General features: G+C 43.8%; 1 protein-coding gene across 3 annotated transcripts in view; it reads right to left on the bottom strand.

Annotated features, from left to right (window-relative positions):
* RAB3C (RAB3C, member RAS oncogene family) overlaps nucleotides 1–13829 on the bottom strand; it is a 239913-nt gene extending 226084 nt beyond the window's left edge. The window contains exon 1 of one of the 3 annotated variants that reach the window (XM_050947159.1): nucleotides 13645–13829. In XM_050947159.1, the coding sequence (XP_050803116.1) occupies nucleotides 13645–13662 (18 nt within the window). In that variant the 5' untranslated portion in view covers nucleotides 13663–13829. Of the gene's footprint in view, nucleotides 1–12136; nucleotides 12598–12864; nucleotides 12982–13644 lie in introns of those variants that run through there. The other 2 variants (XM_050947158.1, XM_050947160.1) reach the window with 2 other exon arrangements.
* Between the last annotated feature and the right edge of the window lie 748 nt (nucleotides 13830–14577).

Genomic DNA, 14577 nt, shown 5'->3' with positions numbered 1-14577 from the left:
CAAAAGTCTTGAGTCTTTTTTTTAAAGGTTTCAAGTCCTGGAGTTAGGTGATTACATGAGAATCAAGCTTCCATTTATAAAAAGGCACACTTCTGAGAAAATATGACCAGAGTGTGCCTTAAAGGCTCTAATAACATAAAGGAAAGAAAAACACTGTTATACATTTATTATTATTTACAGGGCTTAAATTCAAGTGGAGCTGTCCGAGGGGAGCTCTGGTAAATATTTTCAACCCCCCTGGAGTTTTCATGGCATTTTTTTGGGGGAGAAGAGGGGGGCTCAGGGAAATACTATATGAGAATTTAAGCCCTGATTATTTAGAATCTGATGAGTTTTAAGCCAATCACATTATTTTGGGGGCCAGATATGATTTTTGAATGCTTGGATTTGGCAATACAAATGACAGTATACCTACATTGTGGTTTCAGACAGGAAGGATAGTCAGCAAACGCTGATGTTGACTGTTTATGGCAAATTTAAAGAAGCTTAATCAAAACTCCCAAACCTGCTTGCCTATAGTTCGGCACCTGAATCCACATGTAGACACTTCTGTAGGATGACTGGATCCATGACCTTGCCTAAAGATGCAGGGCTCTCTGTTGACCCACCCTGTTAGCAGGATTCAGAGGCCTGAACAAAGCTTCTGAAAAAATTCTGCTGACTTGCTTTGAAGCGTATGCCTTGTCAACTTCACCAGGGTATTAAAGAGACAAGTGGGGCTAGGGTTTCCTGTAGGATCTCCTACTAAACAGGCTTTGGAAGAAAACATAACATGAATTTCAGCCTGAGTTATCACTAAAAAAAAACATCCAGCAAAGGGACCTTATATAGCATGTGTAGATCTGGAGCACGGTGGGAATGTCACCGGCTCACAGGTACCCAACTGCCTGATTTTCAGAGCAGCTGAGCACCCACAGCTCCCATTAACCAAGATTCGTGAATAAACGTGAATGTCAGCACCTAACTTTAGGCATGTAAGTTTGAAAATACTGGCTTTAATACTTATAAAACTTAGTTTGCAGGTGTGTCAGGATGAGACTTAATTAGGTAATGTTTAATGATGTTAAGATGAAAAGCAATAATTATCACTAACAGCACACATCAATAATCTTTTGTCTTCCTGATTTCTGTAATAAATACAAACAAAACCTTTACACTTTCATGGCTCCACCTTATCTTAAATGACTAGAATTCTTAGTAAACATATGCAAAAAAGGAAAATCAAATGTTGTTTATCTATTTAATTATAGCTTTATGCTCATTTACAGCTTTTAGCTGTACATAGTTTACAAAAACATCAAGCTATCACCATTGAAAACACCATCTGACAAAGCATAAGATATGGCCTGTATGATGTAAATTCACCATGGGTACTCTGTTAGATACAAAATCTAATAAAAGCATCACATCTGGCTCCACCTATCACTGGAATACCAATTGGAATAAATCTGAACCCAATGGTCACTAATTCCAGATCCGCAGAAGAGGCATTTTCTTTCTTGACTTTATCACCTGAGAGTTATCATCCTCAACTGCACTTAAAAGTATACAGGTGTGTTGAGCTGTTCAGTAATGGGGCGGAAGGTCAGAGATCAACCCAAGGCCAGGCCAGGTGAAAACTGCAGCATCAGAGTCCATTACCAAATTGAGCGGATGAGGCAAGAACTGGGGTCAAGTCAGGCCAGGGTCTTTCACTGGGGTCAGAGAGAGTAAACCAGGATAGGAGCAAAGCCTAGGTTGAGAGTCAGGGATCAAGGCAAGCTGCAGCAAGGAACAACAAGCAGCATGTAAGGCAGAAGCACACCTGAGGTCTGCATTGCTGAGACAACTCCCAGAAATGGTTTCCTGGTTTATATACAGTGTGCCAGCCAATCTGGGAATCAAGGAGGGCTGTTGCTCATGCCCCTTTGCACGGGACTTCCTGAAGAACTTAGTCTCTCAATTCCTCTTGGTGGCGATCATACCTGGGCCCCTGGAAGGAAGCAGAGCTGCCATCAAACCCTGCAGACCCTAGTTCTCAGCCCATGGGTTCTTACAGTGCCTGAGTCATAGACGTTCTGGAGGAGTGACATTTCACTAGAGAATCAGAAGCCAGGAGCATGGGCAGTGGGTGGAGCCCCACTCTGGGGAGGCTAGCCCCTAGCTCCTCCCCTTCCACCCATGCTCTCCCCACAGCCAGAGCCAAAAACTCCCTGCCTCCCTACCCACCCCACACCACCCAGAGGAGCCCCAGCTGGACTGGCTGAAGCTCTGAGCCTCTCCCTGCCCCGCCCAGAGGAGCTCTGGCTGGGCTGGGCTGGGCTGGCCAAAGCCCCGAGAGGAGGAGCCCTGGCCAGGCTGGTCGAAGCCCTGAGCCAAGCCTCCCCCTGCCTGGAAAAGCCCAGGGCTGGCCACAGCTGTGCCTCCCCTTCCTGGACCCAATCCAATAATAACAGAGGATACACCTATCTCCTAGAACTGGAAAGGTCATTGAGTCCAGCCCCCTGCCTTCGCTAGCAGGACCAAGTACTGATTTTTGCCCCAGATGCTGAAGTGGCCCCCTCAAGGATTGAGCTCATAACCCTGAGTTTAAGCAGGCCAATGCTCAAACCACTGAGCTATCCCTCCCCCCAGAAGATACTTTTTGATATGCCCCATGCAGGTTCCGGGGTGGCGGAGGAGGTGGTATGTGCCTCCCCAGCCTCCCCAGAACCTGCATGGTGCAAAATAAATCAAAAATTTCACCCCCAAACGCTGCAACCAGGGGTCTGGCAGCTGCGGCAGCACCAGGGGAGGCAGAGCCTCCCTGGCCTATTACATCTAACGCTCATGGCCTGGAGCATAGGTACTATACATCAGACAGAGTGCTGGGCAAACTGGACATATCCATACTAGAATGACACTCCTCTTTTTATTTCTGGAGATTAAGAGTATGCATACTTATTCTAGCTATGAGTGTGGAAGGCAAAAGATGCAAATGACTTATTTCCTACTTCTGAGCTTGGCAAATTTGTGGGAAGCATGGGAGAATTACAGATAATGATACACAGCACTCCCCTTAATTGCATACTGCTGGGAATTTATGGTCCCAAAAAGCTCTCAAATACAAAATATCCCATTTCTCAAAGTACGACTACACCCTATGAAATACATTTTCTCATTCCTAACAAAGCTTCCCTTGCTATTAGGTTTGAGACACATTAGCAGCGGAGCGTGAAGGCAATGCTACTGCCTGTGTTGCTCATGGGGCTCTGTTCTGTGGATAATCAAAGGACTTCCATTTCCAGGGATGTTTATTCAGTGCCAGATACACCAATAGGAAGAAAAAAGTCAAAGAAGATAGTGGCTGTAGCAAATTTGTCTGTTTTCAAAAACTCAACATGCCAAACAGCCTAGTGCAGTGGTGGGCAACCTGTGGCCTGCAGGCTGCATGCGGCCTATCAGGGTAATCTGACTGCGGGCCACAAGACATTTTGCTGACATTGACCATCTGCAGGCATGGCTCGTTACAGCTCCCAGCGGCCACAGTTTGCCGTTCCTGGCCAATGGGAGCTGCAGGAAGTGGTGGGGTGCAGGAATGTGGTACCTTTAGGTACATCTCTTCCTAGAGTATGGGCTTAAACCATTCAAAGGATGTCAAACATCAGATACATTTTACTTTTAGAAAAACACAAAGAGCTTCTCATGAACACAAGTCGACACTCGGTTATTCACAACAACTATGTACAAAATAGGTTATTTCCTATAGGGTTCTGTGATGGAGCGACTGCCCCGCACTGGAAGGTAAGGGGCTAAAGCTATCCTGGGGAGGCTGCATGGGATGCAGCCAATGAGGAAAAGGCTTATAGTGCCAGACAGACAGGAGAAGATTTATTGGAATAGCCAATAGTTCTGGGCAGGATCAGCAGAGTGCTGCCAGACTGAGGCCCTGGTACAAAGGCGAAGAAGGTGCTAGGACTGTGGGAAAGTGGCCCAGGGAAGGAGATGGCAGAGTTCAAGGAGGCACAGTATGTGGCTGCCAGCTATAGGATCCCTGGGTCGGGACTCAAAGAAATGGGAGAGCCCAGGTTCCCCCCTCCCCTTGGCAATGAGAGAAGTGGCTGGTGAATGGACTACAGTTTGCCACTGAAATGAGCAGCTAGAATCAGGACTGCAGTTTGCCACTGAGGCAAGCCATTGGACTAAGGACCGTCAGTCCCTTGGAAGGGGGGAAAGGACCGACTGGGACACTGCCGGAGGCTGGTGTACAGAAGAGGATGCCATGGTCCGGGGAGAGACGTGGGTCCTAGGGGTGGAGGCGAGAGTGACGACGGGTGAGACACAACCAGACAAGGGTGCTCTGGTGAAATGAGAGCTAATTCCCAGTATGGCCAGCAGGAGGTGCTGTGGTGGTGAGTTCCGCCCTGTCACAGGTTTCATTAGCAATGGGAAAAGCTTACAAACTTGTTCTTTCACTGAACAACTTAATATTCAGCAGATACTTTTAGATCCACCAGAGTAAGAAGCACATGAATTAAAAAAAGGTGCCTTCATATGTTTGCCTTTCTGTAAGATGAAGTGAAAATCTGCTACTTTCTCCTTCGCACTTAAATGGCACCTTCCATCTGAGCATCTAAGTTTTTTAAAATATATACATACTAATGGCATAACAGTGCTTGAGCACTAGGTGCTTTTTTAAAAATCTATTTTATAGTTCTTTCAAAAGAATTCACTAGTTTTTGGTGTCCAACTCACTCAGCACCTCCCACAATCAGGCTCTGAATGCCCAGGCATGCCAAAATTACAGCCAAAGCAGTGGACTTGCCTGAGGCCACATGGAAAGTGTGTGACAAAACCAGAACAGAACCTAGATCTCTCTACTTCTATTCTGTGCCTTAACCACAAAGAGGATTCTGCCCCTGCAAAATCAGGAGACTCTATGTAATCTGAATCTAAAATATTTTAAACATTCCTAGTCCCACCTAATAAGAAGAACTAGACCATTCAGTACTGTTCTCAGCATAAACGGTAGGCATAATCCTCTGCATTGCATAGAAGTAAGTCTCAAGTCATATGGGCATCTGTTTTCTTAGTCCCACAAATACGAAGCAAAAAAGTGTGATGGCATGGGCTGAGAACATAGATTCCAAGGCTAGAAGGGACCATTGTGATCCTCTAGTCTGACCTCCTATATAAGTGTATAACACAGGCCATAGAACGTCCACAAAATGCTTCCTTTTGAACTACAGCCTCTCTCTTCCAAAAAATCCAACCTTCATTTAAAAATGCACAGTGATGGACTACCCACCATGAGTTTGGTAAATTGTTTATTTTTTAATCACTCTCACTGTAAAAAAACAAATTATCTTATTTCCAGTTTGAATTTGTCTAGTTCAACTTCTAGACCTTGGATTTTATTACTCTGTACCTTTCTCTGCCAAACTGAAAAGCCCATTATCAAACTATTTGTTCCCATTTGGTACTTATAGACGGCGATCAAGTCACTCCTTAGCCTTCTCTTTCTTAAGCTAAATAGATTGAGCTCCTTGACTTCATTACTATAAGGCATGTTTTCTAATTCTTTAATCATTCTTGTGACTCTTCTCTGAACCCTCTCCAATTTATCAACATCCTTCTTGAATTGTGGACACCAGAACTGGACACACATTCCAGCAGGTGATCACACCAGTGCCAAATGATTCCCCAGTTTATGCATCTAAAGATTGCATTAGCTCTTTGGGCCACATCATCGCACTTGGAGTTAACGTTCAGCTGATTATCCTCCATGACACCCAAATTTTTTTCAGTCACTGCCTCCCAGAATAGAGTCCCATATTCTGAAAGTATAGCTTAAATTGTTTGTTCCTAGATACACACATTTACATTTTGGCTTTATTAAAATGCATATTGTTTGCTTGTGCCCAGCACACCAAGCAATCCAGATCACGTTGTACAAATAACCTGTCCTCTTCATTATTTACCACTTCCCAAATTTTTGTCCTCTGCAAACTTGATCAGTGATGATTTTATGTTCTCTTTCAGGTCATTGATAAAAACGTTAAATAATGTAGGGTCAAGAACTGATCCCTGAATGAGGGTTTTTGAAGAGATATGGCTTAACATGCGACACTCACCATGCTAACGAGGCACTTAGTCATGTTCCTTTGTTTAGCCTTACAGGACCCTACTACTAGACAGAACTGATGGCTGCGCAACAATGCTCTCATTAAGGCAGGGCTGAGTTCGCCTGAACTCTTTGTGATACTTATCCCTTCATCTTGCCTTTGTATGCATGGAACACACTGCACTTTCACAGAATGAAACCCCCATGCAAAAGAGGATGAAAAGGGCAACATTCCTGATTGGCCAAGACAAGCCTAGGCTCATTCCTTTATATATTTTACAAATATTTTGTTTTATATAATTATAAAAAATAATATTTTCTTAAGAGAAAGGCAAAGCCTACTATTGTGTGTGGGAAGAATCCCATTTCTCCCCCTCGCAAGGACAGACACTGGTTGGTTTCTTCAGTTATAATGATTTATAGAATGTTTCAAAGAACAGCATTGCCTTTCTATATGTAACGACACCCTCTGATTCAAGAATTACTACTACTATTTACTACAGAGAAATAGCCTCCTACTCACCCCATTGATATGATAATTCCTCACACCTGAAGGCATGCTGTGGTTCCTTTACTTTTTCTATTAATAGTCATAGTTAGAACAATCGTAAAAACAGTGTCAGTAATGAGAAGTATTCTCTGCAGCTTGAGGTCTTCAAACCACAATTTGAGGACTTCAGTAACTCAGACATAGGTTAGCGGTTTGTTATAGGAGTGGATGGGTGAGATTCTGTGGCCTGCATTGTGCAGGAGGTCAGACTAGATGATCATAATGGTCCCTTCTGACCTTAAAGTCTATGAGTCTAAGTGATAGGTCAAGTTCAGACATGACTTACAGTCTGGGCGGTCCCAGTCTAACAGGACTATATGGAATGTAAATCACTGAGTAATCTGGCCTTGATGTGCAAGCTCCATCTCTTTTCTAAAATGGCTAAAATGTGACCAGGAGCCTCAGATACAAGATCCCTTCACGCCCTCTATGGTGGGTTAGCATAATCATGATGGGAAGGATGGTGTTGTGTTTAAAGCATAGAGCTGGAAATCAGGAGTTCTGGGTTCTATTCCTCAGACTGCCTATGTGACCTTAACCTCTTTGTGGCTCGGCTTCCCCAGATGTCAAATGGAGATAACAATACTTAGCAATATCAGATGATGTTTACCTGCCTCTGAGGTGTTTTGAGGTTTCATTCATTAATGTAGGTATGGCACAGTGATAGCTACAGATAGGAGGTGCTATTAGAACTGTAAACTACTATTAGATGGGTGACCTTAATATATGCTTTCTCCAGCAAAGCAGCCACGTTTGCAAGTACCTGGCTCTGTTTGCTCCTCCTATCAACAAGTCATGGAGGGCAGCTTCACAATATTTGTAAGAGGCTCCACTAATGTTGTTTGAGACGGACACGTTCTGAGGAGAAGTCTAGTCCACAGCACAGAAATACATGCCTGTATCCTCAGCAAGAAACCCACCCTTGCAACTAAACATTCAATGTACAATATGTGAACATACCCCTAGCCAGTCAGGCAATCAAGATCCGACAATGACATTTAAAATGTGTGGAAAATTTTACACGCATCTTTCCAGGAACAACATTAACTTTCTGTTAACAACATAGGAAAACAAATTGGGAAGGACTGGATAGTTTTGCTGAATGCCAAGAGACACGTGACCATGTTAACTGCTGTACTTTTACAGCTTTTATTTGGCTTTATTTCTCACAGTTTTGTAATAGTCTCAAAGGAGCTTGGAAATAGCATTTCCTTTTCCCTTCTGCTGTTATCCTTCTCCATTTTGTTTTTATGTATTTCTAATGCAGCAGAAGCCAGCATAGCCTTCTTTTGTTTACTTTTGTATGAGCACAACCATCACAGGTGGCAGCAGTACGTGAAAAGCTCTGAGGAAAATATGCTTATTTTCTTCCATGGTAGAGATAAATTCACACATTGCTTTTACTGACTTCTTCTTAACCCCGCTTCCCTCCCGAGCTCAACCAGCTTCAATAGGTCCATTGTTCTGATCTGATAACCTGCCAAATCCCTGGTAGGGACTCAGCAGATCTGGCATTCCCTGGTAAGCCAAATGCCATCTTCTAATCTCACATGTTTTGAGGCCTCCTGAGGTCAAGTGTGCCCCAGAATGCATTGCATGCCTCTAATTCCAGCAGGGTGCAGGATCATACAAACCCTGAATGCAGCAGCCAGCCCAGGGGGAAAAATGCTTGAACTATTGAGACCTTCCAGTTGAATTTGTAGAATATCAGGAAAGCTAGAGAGAATTTTTGGGAAATACAAGGAAAATACTTCTATCAATTCAAAACACTCCTTACAAAAAGGTTCCATGTGAGTCTATTATGATAGACTTTAGTAAGGCTTTTGATACTGTCTCACATGACCTTCTCATAAACAAACTAGAGAAATACTACCTAGATGAAGCTACTATAAGGTGTGTGCATAATTTGTTGGAAAATTGTTCCCAGAAAGTAGTTATCAGTGGTTCAGAGTCATGCTGGAAGGGCACAATGAGTGGGGTTCTGCAGGGATCGGTTCTGGGTCTGGTTCTGTTCAATATCTTCATGAATGATTTAGATAATGGCATAGAGAGTACACTTATAAAGTGTGCGGATGAATTGGACAAACTGGGGAAATGGGCTGAAGTAAACAGGATGAAATTCAATAAGGACAAATGCAAAGTACTTCATTTCAGAAGGAACAATGAGTTGCACATATACAAAATGGGAAATGACTGCCTAGGAAGGAGTACTGAGGAAAGGAATCTAGGGGTCATAGTGGATCACAAGCTACATATGAGTCAACAGCATTATGCTGTTGGGAAAAAAGAGCAAACATCATTCTGGGATGTATTAGCAGGAGTATTGTAAGCAAGGCATGAGAAGTAATTCTTTTGCTCTACTCTGTGCTGATTAGGCCTCAACTGCAGTATTGTGTCCAGTTCTGGGTGCCACATTTCAGGAAGGATATGGACAAATTGGAGAAAGTCCAGAGAAGAGCAACAAAAATGACTTAAGGTCTAGACAACATGATCTATGAGGGAAGATTGAAAAATTTGGGTTTGTTTAGTCTGGAGAAGAGAAGACCGAAAGGGGACACAATAACAGTTTTCAAGTACATGAAAGGTTGTTACAAGGAGGAGGAAGAACAATTGTTCTTCTTAACCTCTGAAGATAGGACAAGAAGCAGTGGGCTTAAATTGCAGCAAGAGCGGTTGAGGTTGGACATTAGGAAAAACTTCCTAACGGTCAGAGTGGTTAAGCACTGGAATAACTTGCCTAGGAATGTGTTGGAATCTCCTTAATTAGGGATTTTTAAGAGCAGGTTGGACAAACATCTGTCACGGATGGTCGAGATAATACTTAGTCCTGCCCTGAGTGCAAGGAACTGGACTAGGTGACCTCTCAAGGTCCCTTTCAGTTCTATGAGTCTATGATATTTGAAAAGAGGTTAGCACTTCTATTTCTTCCAAATCCGTTTACTCATCACTAATATAACAGTCTAACCCTCCCATCAAAGTCCCAAATCTCAGCCAGTATGATTCTAACCAGGCAAAACTCCTTTTCAAGCCTTTATTGCCACTCCTTAATCAATTGTATAAGTCAGGATTGAACAATGTATGCTTATTGACCTCCCACAATCCGTGGCTGCATACATACAGCCACCTCACACGCCAGCCACACTGCTTTTATGTGGCACAGTGAACAGAATTCAGCACTATTGCTTTCAAAACCACAATCCTCCACCTAGCTGTTAGTAATATTAAGATATCTATTTTCTTTTTAAATTTGTGACTAAAATGGTAATAAAAAATCGTCACAAACTCCTGATTCCATCCGGCAGAGGACAGTGATGTATGTGCACATGGGTATATTGCATATAGTTTTATACACAAGCACTGAGAGTTCTTCCTTTCCAGGCATCTTAGACCTCGCTGGCCCAAAGACAAATAGACTGTGTTTGGGATTTAAACAAGGATCCTGTGTATGCACAAAAGATCAGTACCACTGAGATGGCCCAATATTTCATCTTTTATTATATTTTCATATTATGTGTTTAATTATTAGTCGATTTGCAATGGAAAAACTAGTTTTTATGCTGCCTGGTGACTTGGTTTTCTTCTTGATCCATAGACACAATTCATCATTCTTCCTTTTTCTTTGAAATTGAGAGATTTTAGCAATAGAGAATTACATTTACTCTATAATAGACTGTTTTATAAAGCTGTGGAGCTGAAAGAAAGAGATATATCATGTGCTTCAGACAGGAAACCAGTAAACTAAAAGTCTTCCTTTACAGATAAAATAAGTAAAGCGGGCAATTAGTTCAGTCAATCCAAAATCTCATGTGGACAAGGACTGTGAACTGTACTAAATTAGAGTTAGAAAAAGAAATGTCTCTTTAGAAGAAGACCCTACAGCAGAACTGTATTTTGCTTGAAGATTTAATAAGAATAGTTTTTAAACATGTTGGGGATGGTGGAAAGAAGCATTTGAATTTCAGCCTCTAAATGGAAATGACAACTAATCTGAATTAATCTGCCTGATTGCATTTTCATATCTTGGAGAAACCCAGATGCTGTGCAATTATAGTTTTGGATGAGACATGCTGAAATATACATTATTTGTCCTTTCACCAACCTTTAAGAAAAAACATTACACTTGTTTATAGCTCCTTTTTGTCATTTTTATACTAAGGTACTGTTTTCCACTGTTTTTTATAACAATGGACAATTGTATTTGCAGTAACAATCTCATATTTGCCTGCTCACATAAAAATCAATATGATTTTAACATAATATGACAAATATATTTTTACAGATCCTGGATTTTTCTTTCTTTGCAATTGTCTTTAGTTAGTTTGGTTTTGTACAACCATTTTGTTTCTATAACTATTTAACAAGCTTTTGCTCAATAAATCTAACATCCGTGATACATAATTAATCCAATAGGAACCTAACATTCACTTTCTTCCACTGACAAGCAAAATCTTCTGTTTTCATAGTAATATACAAACCTATTTTTCTGCAAAAGAATCTCTAAAACCATTTAATTCAAAATATTATTTTAATATGTAAACATATTTAAGTGTAAAGAACACAGTGAAAATACTCATGTACTAACCAAACAGAACTCAGTATTTTAAACAGCATCTTAACCAACTCTGCTCCTTAGCCAGAAAACTGATAGAAATGCTTACGGTAGATTAGCTTATTTCTAATGTGCCTCTTTGGCTGAAAGATTTCAGTATGTGACATATAAGCAATTGATCTAAAAAAGGTTTATGGGTTTATTATTCACCTTTTGAAGTCAAATAAATACAGCTTCAATTGTGGGATTCACAGCAGTTTTACCCATTATTTTAGCTGCCTTCTTGTACGTTTATATTAAAAGGGATGCATATTTCACCCCCTTCATGTTGAAGTTCTACTAGTGTTACAGTAGCAACACAAGATAATAGCAACAATACCACAAATACTGAAAGAGAAAACATATGCTGCCATGGCTGCACTTCAAAACTTAACTTACAGCACAACTGTAAAGAGGTTAAATTATATAACATCAATATGATTGATTGCTACTAATGTAAACATGATTGATTTTCCATTAAAAATCCTACGTTTAGATGTACACCATGGAGTTCTGGTCCATGACTTGAGCTCCTACACGCTATGACAATATAAATAAATAATACAAATTACTAAAATGAATTAAGTAATTTCAAATAAATGGATTTAAAACAACTAACCCGAGGCTATCAAAACAACAGTGCACGACAATGTCAATTAATAATATCTCAATATCCGTCTCTTTCTCCAGTGCAAAGAGATAGATTTTTCCCTACACAAAAACAATTAAGAAAGGACTATCCTATTCTTATCTCAAATTCTATCAACATCATTCTTTGATGCAGATGGATAACTGCCCATTTAATAAACAGATGGCCATTTCCAGTTAACTTGCTTTGCATGCAGCGAAGAAAGCACTGCATATCACCCTCCCCCCCCCAAAAAACAACCCAACAACATATAATTAATTCACTTACAGAGGAGTTTAGATTGATTCACAAAGGACCTTAATATCTGAAGCGATTGGTGCGCTTCCTAATGCAGCACACATATCTGATCATAAATCTCAAAAAGTAACACAACCACGGTGGCTGGCTAGAAAACGAAGCCCTTGGAGTCACCGAATATCGAGGGCTTTCCTGTGCCCCTACCCCAGCGTGCGAGCGGCACAGAAGCACATCAGGGCCGGGGTGCGTGCAGCTACCCCATGCCTTTCCAGCAGCGAGCGCCGGCTGGGTGGGCAATGGCACTGGCAGCAAGCAGCCGTGTGTTTGACTTGCGTGCCTCCAGGAATGGGAATTATTTGCAGTCTGTGTCGCCGCAGCTGTGCAAAAGCCTCGATGGGCGCGGATCGCCCTGAGGCGAGCGGGCCACTGACCCAGGCAACAACCAAGCACAGGGCAAGCAGGGAGAGCCGTCCGGAGAGGCGATGTGGGGTGCGCCTCCTCCCTTCCATCGCAGAGGGGCTCAAAAGCTACACCCTCTCGCTCCCAGCCCCAGAGCCCAAGTCCCCGCGGCGTTTACGAGACAAGGGCTCGGTCCCCGCTCTGCGCAGCAGCGCAAAGTAACCACCCGCTAACGCGATCACTCGGCTGCGGCTGGCCCAAGCGGTCCCCCCCGCCGCCGCCACCCCGTGGGTGTCCTTAGCGCCAGGAAGGCAGCGTGCAGCTGCTCGCTCTCCACTCGCTCCCCTTCAGCGAGGTACCTGCACCGGAGCTTCGTGCCTCATCCTCCGCCCGCGTCCCTTGGCTGCCTCCCGCGCCGCGTGGGTCCAGCCGAGCAGCGAGCGCGGCCACAGCACGCCCCGCCCGCTCCCCAGCGTTTGCTAACAAACCGGCGGCGGGATCAGCACCGGAGCTGTCCCTCCGGCCGCTCCCACGGCTGGCCGGGCGCCCCCTGCCCGCCCATGGGAGCTGTAGTCCGCGCTGCTCCTTTCAGCAGCAGCGAGCAAAGGCAATCCGGGAAGGGCATGAACTACAACTCCCAGAAAGCGCAGCGCGGGCCCCGCCCCCTCCCCGTGCTCACGGCTCCGCCTCTCTCCTCCTCCTCCTCCTCCTCTTCCAGCCCCGCGTGCCGAGGCGCCGGGGAAGCTAGAGCGGGTGTTGCCCAGTCCAGCGCCTGGGCCGAGAGGCGCTGGCGCTACGCGCTCAGCCAAGGGGAGCGCTGGAAGGGGCCGAGCGGGATGAGTAGCCCCACCGAGCAGCCAAGGGCGGGGAGGGGTCCAGCAGTGCCGGGGACCTAGCGCTCCTTCTCATACCATCTCCCTACAAGGCACCGTGCTACCAGTGTTTGTACATTGTTTCCCAAGGTGATCGCATTTCAGCTGGCCAAGGGGATCTGGGTCTAACCCCCCCCTTGCCCCAGCTTTTAGCTTTTTGAACACAGCTCCGTTATTTGGGTGGATACTTTGGCAAGACAACAGAGGGCCAGACTGGCTAAGGAGAGAGACGCTGCATCGGTTGGGAGGGCTGCCCCCTTGCCTTACCTTTCCGTACAGCTCCATTGGCAACGCCAGAGAAGGTGGTTCCCGAATATAGCCCGCAAGGGATGCAGGGCAGAGGGAGTGGGACAGGCGTGACTCGGTGAGGAGTGCTGGCAGGGGCTGAGGTCAGGGTGTAGATGGATGACTTTTCACTCAGGCAGGCAGCAGCGATGGGAGGAAGTGTCAGCAGCAGCAAGCGTCTCCTAGGAAGCTCAGCAGCAAAATTCGCGTTAGCCCAGCCCCCAGGTCCACCTCCAGGCCCCGCTTCCATTCATTAACTCAGAGCCACCAACCAGCACGGGAAGGGAAAGGCCACAGGGTTATTTACACAACGCAAGTTACATAAAATGCAGGCATTAATCACCATAAGAAAATACAGCCACAGGATCAGAAAATAATTACATCCTATTCTCAGCTCTCTGCCTCTACAATACAGGTCCCCACAGTATGTGCTTCTACCGCCCTAGTATCAATGACTCAAGTGTTGGGGTTGGTGGGCTGAATTTGAAAAAGGGGAATGCTATTTCCTTGTTGTTTTTCCTAGTAGCTTGATACAAAATGTAACCAATTTCTTAAATTAATAAGGTATTGATTTTATATAGAGAGTTCACAATACCAAGATACTGGATTGGCAATTAATGTTGCACTTAAAACTCCACTACTTTCTGTAATTTCTAACTGTTGGGTTCATGGCTTCTCAATTTTACCCTTGCACTAGCATTAGCTTTTGCATTTGATATGTTTTTCTATATGCAAGTGCATTTATGTTTTGTAAGTCAGCAGCCAAATAGCTGAAAAACAATTCAGTACAGGTTTTCTTTCCTGTTCCACTTTGTTTTCAAGTGCTTTGTATATTGAGCTCTGCAGTATTTCTCTACTGTTATTCTCTTGTGGAAGGTAGGTGGTTGTTCTCAACCAACTCTTGAACAGCGAGAT

This window comes from Gopherus flavomarginatus, chromosome 3 (genome assembly GCF_025201925.1).
Source record: "Gopherus flavomarginatus isolate rGopFla2 chromosome 3, rGopFla2.mat.asm, whole genome shotgun sequence".
Classification (NCBI taxonomy): Eukaryota; Metazoa; Chordata; order Testudines; family Testudinidae; genus Gopherus; species Gopherus flavomarginatus.
Note: the sequence above shows the minus strand (reverse complement) of the source record. Positions and strands in the feature narration are given on the sequence as shown.